Source organism: Strongylocentrotus purpuratus, unplaced genomic scaffold, assembly GCF_000002235.5.
Source record: "Strongylocentrotus purpuratus isolate Spur 01 unplaced genomic scaffold, Spur_5.0 spur5_contig_864, whole genome shotgun sequence".
NCBI lineage: Eukaryota > Metazoa > Echinodermata > Echinoidea > Camarodonta > Strongylocentrotidae > Strongylocentrotus > Strongylocentrotus purpuratus.
In genome coordinates this window covers 212,823-225,810 of record NW_022145573.1, presented here as the reverse complement: position 1 = coordinate 225,810, position 12,988 = coordinate 212,823, and the positions used below count along the sequence as shown (strand labels likewise).

The 12,988-nt window shown below is 35.5% G+C and overlaps 1 protein-coding gene and 1 long non-coding RNA gene across 7 annotated transcripts in view; one reads left to right on the top strand and one right to left on the bottom strand.

Moving 5' to 3' along the window:
- The window catches only part of LOC115919356 (sperm-associated antigen 17-like), a 52,694-nt gene that overhangs the window by 13,291 nt on the left and 26,415 nt on the right, over positions 1-12,988 (bottom strand). For 5 of the 6 annotated variants that reach the window (XM_030972923.1, XM_030972915.1, XM_030972918.1 and 2 more), the window contains 9 exons: positions 12,719-12,830; positions 11,892-12,080; positions 11,061-11,183; positions 10,304-10,494; positions 9,330-9,462; positions 3,222-3,403; positions 2,424-2,571; positions 1,405-1,586; positions 421-565 (listed from right to left, as the gene is read on the bottom strand). In XM_030972923.1, the coding sequence (XP_030828783.1) occupies positions 421-565; positions 1,405-1,586; positions 2,424-2,571; positions 3,222-3,403; positions 9,330-9,462; positions 10,304-10,494; positions 11,061-11,183; positions 11,892-12,080; positions 12,719-12,830 (1,405 nt within the window). The remainder of the gene's footprint in view (positions 1-420; positions 566-1,404; positions 1,587-2,423; positions 2,572-3,221; positions 3,404-9,329; positions 9,463-10,303; positions 10,495-11,060; positions 11,184-11,891; positions 12,081-12,718; positions 12,831-12,988) is intronic. The other variant, XM_030972935.1, reaches the window with a different exon arrangement.
- LOC115919362 lies at positions 5,468-7,070 on the top strand. Its single transcript, XR_004061815.1, has 3 exons — positions 5,468-5,814; positions 6,179-6,256; positions 6,805-7,070. It is a non-coding gene; the product is annotated as an uncharacterized LOC115919362 (long non-coding RNA).

The following is a 12,988-nucleotide window of genomic DNA, read 5'->3' as shown; positions in this document are numbered from 1 at the left end:
AATCATCCTGCAATAAATTGCGGCATATCTGAGCCATGTAACATACATCATGCCAATGACACTATTTTGTAAAACATCAGTCTCCACTCAAATCGTTATGTATACGCATGAAACAATAGGCATTTTGCTTGAAACTTTCATTATGTTTCAAAGATTTTCAAAATAGTTTTAAAGCCTGTACGACTCTGCAGTAGTTTTGCCAGGAGGGATTAGACCTCCCTGCAAGGTCACTGACAGGTGGTTATCTCATCAAATCAGCTATCAATTAACATGAGGAAAAGGGGATCATGGGGGACCAACAGGCACCAATTAGTCATTGTTTGCTATATAGAGGGCGCAAGTAGCTATAAGTAGTGAAGTGGGGCTTTAAGCAGAATTTATCCATGGAGCAAGATCTTTAACAACAGTTTTAAGACTTACCTGTTTCATTCGCTTCATCACACTGCTGTCTAAAGATAACCTTCTTGTAATAGGTAGTGATTCGCGTCCCCTCATTGTGATCAACAATGCGCATCTTGTTTGGACGTTCTACTGTGATGACTCGATCCTCTCTGGTAGTAAGAACCTGGTGGAAAATTTTTTAAGGGAACCAATGAACAACCAAAAATAATCTTATTCTGTATCTCTTCTTTTTTTTCTTCCTACACTGCATTACTCTGGAATATATGCTGGAATATATGGTATTTATTTTAACCGTGCTCCAGAAACAATTGCTTTGGGATTTATTTCATCAAAAGGATTGGGTTAGGGTTGTAATTGGCTTTTACTTTAAGGTTTAGGGTTTGGGTTAAGTTAAAGGGGTTGGGTATAGGGTTATGGTATAGGGTTATGGTATAGGGTTATGGTATAGGGTTATGGTATAGCGTTATGGTATAGGGTTGTGGTATAGGGTTATGGTATAGGGTCGTGGTAATGAATTGGTTAGTGAAGGACACTTAACCTCAGAGCACCTGTTGCCAGAGCATGTGTCATGTCACCACTTTTAGAGTCAAGTTTAATTGTTTAACAATGTCTCCAGTTGTACAAATCAGAGATGCATGTCCCTACGTGTTATCAGTGTTTGTAATATGGTGTAATATAAAAATGTGCTTCAAAATGATCACGAAGTGCCTCAAAAAAGTTTAAAATCTTTGAGTGACCGGTTTTACCATACTTGTTTTTCCCAATAGACTGTACAGTGTTATAAAAACCCTCAGAAAACGGTTTTGGACATTTCGAATTCCAATCATAAAAATCTTGATAATCAGAGAGGCGATTGGCTGTTAAAGGTCATGGGATTCCTGACTGACCTAAAGGTTTATAATTATGCTTGCAGCATGAGCTAAATCAAGGATTTGTTTAGAATCTGAGGCAAAGATACCCAATCCCTTTAATACTGATAGTAGGGCATGCAATGACCATTACCTCTCCAGACACGGGGTCTGTGGCGCTGTAGAGGAGGCACTCAGTCGGCTCAAAGGTGGTTCCGTCTGGGCGTGTCCCTATCCTCTGACCGGTGGGTGTGGTCGTTATCCACTCCGGGCTGGAGCAGGACTCCGGCAGAGGCTGTTCTTGGTCCAGGGGGTCTGAGATCTTGCCCTTTGCACCTAGAAAGAAAGAAAGCAATTCAAGGAGAGGGTTTTTTAGAAAAGATGAGCTTCTTTATTTATATGTATTATTCAAACAGGGTGACTCTGTCTCAGTATTAAAACTGTTTTCCTGAGAGGCCTTAAAGGTACTATGTCCCATTTGCAGGCAAAAAAAATGAAAAAGTTAAATTCCAACTGCATTTGAAAGATAATAATAATTTAGAACTTCCCTAAAAAAAGGTGGGGCTTGAAAATGTCTTCAAGTGGGAAAATAATGAGTATTAGTTGTCAAATTGACTTTAGGGCTATAGAGCCCAAAAGTAATAGTCTTGATTTTCAGACAATTGCACCGAATGGTCATACGTTTTATGCTGCGCAAAGATTCAATCAGTTTAATCTTGGCCATCACAAGAAGTGGGTTATTGATATAGACAAATGATCATGTACCCTTTACAACTCTTTTCATGTATGTTATTACCAAAGAAGAAAAAAAGCCAGTCAGTCACTCAATAGTGTCTGACAGTGAAGTCTAGCAAGTAAACGTGTTTCCTTGCATAATTTGAATATGAGGACACTGCTAACGTTTAAATTTCACAGATAGGACATACATGACATATTCATAATTCCTGCAAAGTTCTACAGCATTTGAGGTTGGCTGCAAAAGGGACATAGTACCTTTAATACACAAATTATAGGTTTCAAATTCTGATGAAGTTTAACAAAGTTTTAGTTTAAGTCTATGTCTATGTCCACACCTAATAGTGCTCAGAATTGTACTGTGAAAAGACATATCATCCATTAAGATCAACAAACACAAATCCTTCAAATTGAAAAGCTACCAATTCTTGGACTCACTTCTCTTAGAGGGGCTCTCACTCCTCTGACTGAGGGAGCTACCCCCTCGCAGGGGAGACTGGTCCCGAGGGGTGGGGCTCATTGGGTTAGCGGTGGAGGATGAAGGCACCGCTGGGCTGCTGCTTACAGCACCGTTAGCAAACAACACCTGCAGGATAGAGGCATCAAAGATGAATGTGAACAGATCAGTGGAGCCTAGTAGCTCATGCTGGAATGCTCCCCAGGGAGTGGAGAAAGTGCATACAATGTGTGCGGGCAAGCCAGAATCCAATGACCGGGGGTAATAAATGTAAAGCGCTTAGAAACTCGGACTTGCCGATGTATTAAGCGCTATATAAGCAGAAATATCATTATTAATAATATCAGTGGCCAGTGGAGTTTGGTGAAGACTACAAACCATACATGTACGTATCAATCACTTCAAAGCAATTTCAAACTGCATTCCGTCATTTGGCCGTCAATAATGTTTATAAATCGAAAAAATTAATTAGTTAGCTCTCGCAGATACAAAGTTGTGATTGGTGTAAAGATTGTGACTTGATATCCAATGCATGGATCCTCACTTTTGGTCAGTTTTTCAATGATATATTGACCACCTTAACCAAGCAACCCTGTGCCCACTAGCGTGTATACTCATAGTTTGCGTTGTCTTTCCCATGATTTCTTTTGAGCTTTAATTCAACTGAAAGGTTATGTTAGCAAAGGATAGTTGCAAACAGAATTATCCACAAAATTTGTTTATTTTTTTATCAATATAAAAACTTGTTTTTTAAGAATTGAAAATGAAGAAATCAATACCTGTGTGCTGCCATCTCTCAGCATCTTGATAACACTGCCCTCGCTTGTTACGAGCCTGGAGATCTCCTGCAAGGCAGGATTTTCTCTTGGAGCATCGCAAGGTTGCCCACTGCTGTTCTTTGTCAGGTAACTCTGCCTGATCAGGAGGCAACCTGGGACATTGGGGTCACAAACCTCATCTTCTGAAAAGGTGAAAAGGGAAAGGTTTACAGGAAATGGTCAAAATTTAACCCTAACTGCTTGATGCATACGTTTTTACTCTATTAATATATTACTTGATAACTGTTTTTAGCATGATACCAGGGCCCTGTTTGCTAATAACACCTGCTACAGATCAATAACACCTGCTACAGATCAATAACACCTGCTACAGATCAATCACAAATCTGCTCACAGCTAGATGATCAAATGCCATGATTTCTGTAACTTAATTGTAACAGTTACTGTAACCTGTTATTGATTACAGGTTTTATGAAACAATTAAAGGTAAAGACCAGTATTGGAAAACGCCCCAATTTCAAAAAATGAAATGGAAGCTCTCATTACCAATCATGTGAAAGAATATGTTTTGACTAATACATGATGATAAAAAATTTGCCTGGAAACCGCCTGCTAATTCATATATTTGGTAAATTTGTTTCTCTCATGGTCTGTGAGAGATATAGGGTAGTCCCATATACATCTTTCTGTGTATAGTGCTTGTAACTTTACGAAGAATGGGCCAAATTTCTTATCATTTTGATGATTCCAGAACCTTGCAGATGCTAGATGCTAGATGATCAACCTTTTCTGATCGATTCCACAACGTTTCTTTCAGTTGCAATCGCATGACCATAACTGGTCTTTACCTTTAAGGCCTAGATTCACAGCATTCCTATGGTGCTAAATTTCTGTTTGAAACATTAAAAGATGCAGGCTCCTCCAACATAGTCAGTATTTTACTATCCTAGTGCCTAAGAATGATGCTGCTACATGAATTTTGTTTCCAAGATAAGTGTGCATATTTGCTTAAAATTTGATAGTGAACAAATGTTGTGTATCAAGGATTGCTGGATGGTACATTCGCATTATCTCCCTAGTAGTTTTGTGTGTTGCGAAAATATATTTTTTCCCTATTTTTTTCCTATTTTTTCCCTATTTTCTGGAAATGCAGACTATTTTTTCCCTATTTCCTTCAAGAAAATAGGAAAAAAATAGGGCTATTTTTTTCCTATTTTCAAGCACAAACTATTTTTTCCCTATTTTTTTCACCTATATTTTTTTTCAAACTATTTTTTTCCTATTTCCTATAAAAAAACAGAAAAAAAATAGTCCTATTTTTTTCCTATTTTCAAGTACAAACTATTTTTTCCCTATTTTTTTCACCTATATTTTTTTTCAGACTATTTTTTTCCTATTTCCTATAAGAAAACAGGAAAAAAATAGTCCTATTTTTTTCCTATTTTTAAGCACAAACTATTTTTCCCCCATTTGTTTTACCTTCAACTTTTGTGGACTATTTTATTCCTATTTATTTAAAAGAAAATAGAAAAAAAATAGTTCTATTTTTTCCTATTCTCGAGTACCAAACTATTTTTTCCCTATTTTTTCACCTTCATCTTTTTCAGACTATTTTTTGCCTATTTTCTCAAAAAAAATAGGACTATTTTTTCCCTATTTTTTCATCTTAATCTTTTTCAGACTATTTTTTCCCTATTTTTTCACCTTAATCTTTTTCAGACAATTTTTTCCCTATTTTTTCACCTTTATCTTTTTCAGACTTCTTTTTACCTATTTGCGAGTACTATTTTCTTCCTATTTTTTGCACTTAAATTTTTTATGACATGATACAAATTTGTAAACTATTTTTTGTCTAATTTCTAAACTTGCATATTTTCATTGTTTATGACTGGCATCCTATTCAAAAAGCCCGCTTCTCCTGCCATTATCTCTGTTGTTCATTTTGCGACTTATTGGTTGTTTTTAGCTGTGGGGTCACATATTGAATAGTGAGATCAAAGATGACCATAAATATATAAACAATGTGTAAAAAGAAAATGTACGAAATTTCAATTTTGTTCCTTTATTAATATTCTTGATTTTATTTACAAACTATAGTAGTGACTAGTGCACTCAAAGATAACCATACATAAACCATGTGTAAAAAGAAAATGTACACATAGAAATTTCAACCAAAAAAAATCTCCTTTATTAATAGAAAAAAAAGCATTCGATCGAGATATTCCCGTTCTATGTGTGCACAAAGTTTCAACGTAGAGGACAGTACGCAAGTACGTAATTTGAAAATTACCCGTTATTTTTTTTCCCCACTGGCACTGCTGTGCGCATCGGACTTTTGCTGATTTTCGTTCATCAAACGTCTCCAAATCACACCAAAATGTCTTCCAGCAATTATTCTAGCGATGAAATTTCATCAAGAGATAGTGACTCCTCATACTCCGATGCCTCCTTATCCCATTTTAGTGATTCTTCCCAAGAAAATGAGCCCGACAAATGTTCAAAATATTACTAGTCCCACTCGTAGAGAAACGAGTTTGTTGTCGAATTACGGACCATCGACGAGCGGAACTGGCCCCAGAAAACAGCTGAAAAGGTACGTTTATTTCTGAAACTTAATTATATTATGATATATATATTTTTATTGTGTCTGTTGTTGAATATAATGCTACTTCATAGACATAATAGGCCTATAGAATGTTATTTTACGTATCAATATTCCCATGTACTAGTGTTGAGGTTGTAGACTACACAACTTCTTAGTGAAGTGTAGTGAATCTCCAAGTGCAGTGTAGTGTCTGTTAGTGAATGAGTGAATGTAAACAAACGTGATTACAATAAATCCACATAAAAAATTTCAGATTTTGTACCATTACAACGTCTGTCAATTATTTTGCCTTGCATGATATAATGTTTTGATGTGGTTTTAGGCTAAATTGTATCTCAAATTATTTTTCTAGGAATCGGAAAACACAACCTGCTAAAGCACCACGCAAGAAGAAGAGCAAGTCTTCCAAGTCCGAGAGTGTGTCTGCGAGGTATGTCCTTACTAAGTAGAAATCTAAATCTATTGTTGATAATTTTTTGGGGTTTATTTATTTCATGTTTGTTAGTTAAGATCTGACATCAAAATATTAGAGTAGTTTACCTCATCATTATGCTAGAACAATAATTTGCAGGTGGCACAAGTTCTACCTAGATCTACATTATTTTTCTCTTTCCTTTTTATTTTTTTCTTCAACAAATTGTTCCTTTACTATTTTCTTTTCTGTGTTTTATGTTTTATTTTATGTATGTTCACCCAATATATCTAAGAATAAAATAACTCTTATTAATTGCCTACCTGAGTGGTTTACATTTCATGCACCTTGACAGCTCTTTGATGACTCCGTTGTTTCACCATCCGTTCGTCGTCAGCCTGGCATCTTTTTTGCTATCATACTTTTGTACACACATGTTCTGTGCCTTTGAATTTTTCATTATGAAATACATAAATACTTGTACTAAGTATTAATTGCATGTTCATAAATGTACCAATGCATGATTATTCTAACCCCTAACTCACATTTCATTTATATCTTTACAGATCAATTGAAACTAATCAAGCTACAATGTACATGTAACGTACAATCACCATTCGATGCCTGTGAACAGCATGACCAACATCTGTATCCTTTACATTAGTATTTGTTTCCATTTTATTATGTAATTCTTATGTCTAATCATTGAGATTCATAGGCAAGTACAACATGTATGTGTACACAATGAGTGCCTGCATATTGTGAAGATAAAGGACCATAAGACCATTACTTATGATACATGGTAATGATGGTATACTTTGTAAAACTATTTGAAAATAGTAGCATGTAAGTCTGTCATTTTCTTGTTTATATATATCTCAATGACATGATATGTCATTGATTTTGTAGTAAGTGTTTCTAGATTATGATGATTGTATTAAGATTTTGACAGTTCAATTGAGATTGAGAAAATTATGTAACATGTCAACTGTACAATACAGCATGCATGCATTGTTGAAAAATCTGTTTTATGATTTATTTTATTTAGTTATCTTTGTAAATAACGAGAATTTTTTTTTTTACTTGTCATGATTTTCTTGATTTTCTTGAGGTTTGAAAATGTTATTACATTATTAAGAGCACTTTGCAATTAAATTGTAATAAAAGAGACAGAAAACAACACTCTCATGTCAAGAATACTGCTTTATTTGGTTACTAGTGAGGGAGAGAGCTTGTGATCGCCTGGCATATCCACATCGGCTCAGTAATAGTCCTGAAACTCACCTGAATACTTTATTTGAACAAAAATAGAAAGCTACATTCTAGGTGGATGATATTTTTTTAAGGCGGAGGCATATAGGAGACGCAGTCGCATTTGTCTTGTTTTTTTTTTTTAGAGTATAATCATAGCAAACCATGAACAACTCTATTACTACAACATGTACACTACAGTACTTAACCTAGGATGGTAAATATCAGTTAAGTTCTTTTATTTATTTGCTTACATGAACACACATACTATACTAAACTCATGTCAATGTGTTTACCTCTCGAAAATAAAGTACATGTATTTTATTTGACACGTTCCCTTTTATTCTTTTTGTTTGTTACAGTCCACTGCCATTATAACGAGGTGCTCGGGACCAAGCCAATTTCCTTGTTAAAATGAAATCATGTTATACTCAAGTTACTGAACACATTGGTTTGTTTAAAATTGGGACTGATGAGAATTGCCTGATAATAAAATCTTGGTGTATCCATGTTCGTTATAATAGGAGTGGACTGTATAACATTTTCCATATACCCATTGACTATTTTAAATGTTCTACTGAATGGATTGGACTGAAAGGATGAAGTGAATTTGGCAAACTGAGTAGGTGCATCGATGCAGAGAAAAGAGCTGTAGGAGTAGGGTAACTATTCTACAGTGGAAACTTTTGACAATGAGGTCATGTGCAACCAAGAAATCTTAACCCCCAAAAGCTGTTAAATTACCTTGTCATTTCAGGTATAACTGATCTCTTTATATCAAGTTTGCACTGTATGATTTAATTGAATGTACAGAGTCGTTGACTGGATGTGTGAGATGGTAGTGCTTGAGAAATCCATGAAAGTTAAGGATGAGTGACCCCCCCCCCCCTATTTCCTGACTATTTTTTTTCTGATTTCCTCACTTATTGTCTATTTTTTTCCTATTTCCTTACTATTTTTTTCCTATTTTCTTACTATTTTTCCCTATTTTCTTACTATTTTTTTCCTTTTTTCTTACTATTTTTTTCCTATTTCCTTACTATTTTTTTCCTATTTTCTTACTATTTCCCCTATTTTCTTACTATTTTTTTCCTATTTTCTTACTATTTTTTTTCCTATTTCCTTACTATTTTCCCCTATTTTCTTACTATTTTTCCCCTATTTTCTTACTATTTTTTTCCTATTTCCTCACTATTTTTTTTCCTATTTCCTCACTATTTTTCACTGTCCACTAGCACCTAGTTATCACTATTTTTTTACTATTTTCTTCACCATTTTCTACACTATTTTTTTCCTATTTTTTTCCTATTTTTAGGTCTGAAAAATAGGAAAAAAATAGGAAAAAAATAGAAAAAATTGTTTCAAACCTATTTTTTTCCTATTTCCAAAACTATTTTTTCCCTATTTTTTCCTTTAAAAAAAATAGGGAAAAAATAGAAAAAAAATATATTTTCGGGACTATTTTTTCCTTATTTTTCCCCTATTTTTTTACGACTGGGGCTTTTACGAAAGTCCAGTTAAGTTTTGCACAATGAAGCAGATTTTCTGAAGCACAAATATAAATTATGGCAAATTCATGCCAAAATGAACAGAACACAGAATTAAATGTCAACTAGTGAGTCTTGAAAGTATAATCTTTGTAAACCTGGGCCCGTTGCATACAACTTACCATTGATGGTAACTTTGCCATCAATTGTAACTACCATGGAAACCTTGATTTTGATTGCCTGTTGAGCCCTGTTACCATGGTAGTTGCCATTGATGGCAAAGTTACCATCAATGGTAAGTTTTATGCAACGAGCCCTATATTGCTTCTAAACTCAATTTGAAGGCTCCCTACCTTCAGTTGGCTCCAGCATATATGATACATGGAGCCCATCTGGGCAGGAGACAAAGAGTTGCTGGAAAGGAGGGATCTCTGGTTCTGATGCTGCCGCCTCCGCCTCAACCACACTCTTACGTCTCTCCTCTTCCTGAAATACAACAAGACATGAAGAAAAGATCATTTACAAATCAACTTTGCTCTCTCCCTGCTAATGCTGTCTGTGTGTGGCTCTCTCTCTCTCTGTCTCTCTCTCTGTCCCTCTCTCTCTCAAACATTGGTTTCATGATACAGTTTTTTAATCACATTATATTTTCAGAAAAGAAATTAGTTTGATAACCTAAAAATTACTTATTTATGTGGTAGTGACACAAATAGTTGTATATTTTGATGAAAGGAATGGAGGTATATTTTTTGTCTAAATCTTCTCCTCTTAAAAATTCACTCCTCCTTCCTTCTGTTTGTACTATGTACATTTTCTTTGTTCCTCTATTTGTAAATCTTTTAATTGTTGTACAATGCTTATTCTCCCACCCACCTCTTTTTGTTCTTGCTAAGCAAGTAGCTGTACCTGTCTCTCTCTTTCTCTGTCTGTATGTCTGTCTGTCAGTCTGTCTATCTCTCTCTGTTTCTTTGTTGTGTCCGCCTCTTTTACACTTCCAATCTTTCTCTCTCTTCTTAATTATTTCACTAGCTCTTTCTCTCTCCCCATTTCTTTCTTCCTTTCTTCTATTTCCATATCTCTACCTGTCAACACTGTACGTTACATACCTCTTTCTGTTCTTGCTAAGCAAGTAGCTGTACCTGTCTCTCTGTCTGTCTGTCTGTCTGTCTGTCGATCTCCATCTCTCTTTGTTTCTTTATCATGACTGCCTCTTTTACACTTCCAATCTTTCTCTCTCTCTCTCTTTATCTCATTAGCTCTGTTCCTCTCTGTCTCTCCATTTCTTCTATTTCCATACCTCTACCTGTCAACACAGCACGTTACATACCTCTTTCTGTTGTTGCTCGGCCAGGAGCTGTGCCTGTTTCTCTGCCTCCGCTTGTTGTTGCTGCTGCTGTTGTTGTTGTTGCTTACCCTTCTTTCCTGATCCTCCTCTTTTCCCCTTAGGTGAGGGGGCTACTGGGGTTGGGGTGGGTGTCGATGCTGGGGGAATGACCACCTCAATCTCCTTCTTTTCAGCTAAACAGGAATAAGGTAAATGTATACGGGTAAGAAAATACATAAAATTCTCTGACTTCTAAGACAGTCTTACAGCAAGCAAATTTTCAACTTCTAAGTTTTAGGCAAATACAAATTTGAGATCTTCAACTAAACAAAAATAAAATCACAGATTTAAAAAAATTTTATTCAAGAAATGACCAAACAGTATCTCTAGTAACATACACGCATGTCATTTATTCAAACATGAAGCCTACTAATGTCATGGAGGCCGGGTAAGTAAATAGAAACTACTCAGAAATTGTTCTGCATAGAATATTAAGAATGTCTAAATCGCTATATGTGCACATGGTTTAATTGCAGCTGCGGTAGCACATAATCTTGAAAATAACAGTGTTTCAGAATAGAAGTTGGAAGGCTACCATAATCCTTATCTCGCATACAGGTTACAATAATTGACAATTGTAGTAAATTCTTTTGAACTTTTTATCTTTTATTAGTAGCCTAGCTTGATAATGGATTAGTACCTTTAATGAGCATGAAAAAAGTGTGTTTGTAGACACATTATTTCTTTTTTGTTTTCATACCTGCTCCCTTAGTCTTTCCGTCGATACCATGGTTACTGAACGACACAACCATTCCATCACTCAGGTTAGCAGTGAAGGAGCCAAAGCTAGAGAGGGGTAAGTCTGACTTCTTCTTCTTTCCATCTGTCAATCAAGGAAAATAAAGGAAATAAAAGATTTGGCATGAAGACTTTGCAAAACTTTAATTAAAGGTACATTAACATTCCTGTTGCTTGCAATGGGTAATTAAGGGCCTAAATAGGCAATGAGTATTTGTCATGTGATTCAAAGCTAGCATAAACAGACTTTTAGATAAGTACCATCAGGGTCGTATTAAGCAAATAACTACCATTGGTGAAGGTGATGGGACAAACTATCACTTCCGAGGTGATCTGGATGTAGCTATCTTTCCGAAGCGAAGCTGAGGAAAGATGCCTGAAATCAAAAGGTGATTATTTGCTTTGTATTCCACATCGGAAACATTTCACTTCTTCCGTCATTTTAGAGCAGCAGGTCATTAACAGCTACATGTAGCAAACGGTGTACCATATGTACAGTGCATGCAGTACTTATGTACATGTATGTATGTATACGCAACGTATACAAGAAAATGCGTTGCAGTGTGTAGATAGTACGTCTATCTTCAGTAAAAGTGCGTTGCACTGTGTAGATAGTACCTCTATTTACGCAGTGCAACAAACTTTTCTTCTCCCATCAATGATGGGCGAACTATCTTTGATCACGTGATTTACTTTTGACCAATCGCAGCGCAAGATTCTTTGTATGTGGAATATAAAGACATATACATGCACATATTCACAATACAAAGTATGAGGAAAACATCTTTCTCACCTTTATCAACTGTTTGGTCTTTCTCCTGCGTCTCCTGATCAGCTTTCTCCATCACATTCTCCTTGTTGCTCTCTCCCCCACACTCCTGGGGGGCTTCCCCCTCAACCTCCTCCTTGTCTCGTGGGTCGAGGATGTGCACCACAAACACATGCCCATCCTTTAGAACAGACGTCTTGACAAACTTGGGACCTGGAAAATGATTAACATGATATTAAAAGCTGAAAATATTTCTTCTGATATTGATCTTCTTGATATCATGCGTTACGTTATCCCTAAAATTTATGCTTTATCTTTTAAGTTGGTGTTGATGCCAACATTACATGTAAAATGAATGATCCAGTTAATTCGCTGCTATTCATGTAAATTTATTTGTACAAAAACATGCTTCAAAGATCAATTGCATTATACATTGATTAACCATTATTGAAATTGGAATTAACTCTCATCATATGACAATGGAAAGATAGCATTCAAATTCTGTATTTCATAAAATGTACATGTACTGTATGCCAAAATTATATTAAACATAAATTGATTTCATTTAATTCCTATAATGCAGTCCTCAGATTGTCTCCATGGTGTTTCCATTATCTTCACTCTTCACTTATATTGTATCTTATTAATATCTAATCTAATTAGTTTTTATAGTGAAGCAAAACAAGATACATGTTGCTTAATGCCATAGATAAACTTGGTGTGTGCTCAATGTGTATCTGACCTCCCCTCTAACACGTTGGAGTAGGGCAGTTGTGTTTCCATTATCCTGAGTTATACTGTTACCCATATCATTACTTAGTGGGAACATATCACAAGTTTATGTTGCTTACCATTGATGAACTGGGTGTGTTCGGAGCGGATCTGGCCCCCATCATTGGGAAATAGGGTGGTCGTGTTTCCATTGGCCTGAATAATGTTGTTACCCATGTCATATCCAACAAACTGTAAAGAAAATTAAACAAAATAAAATATGTCAGTAAGTTTTCAGGAGATGTGAAGAAATTAATAATTATAATGATAATTAAATGTTTTTGTATGGCGCAAAACACATAGGCATAATTGCATATCTCTATGCACTTTACAGAACAGAATACAGGAGT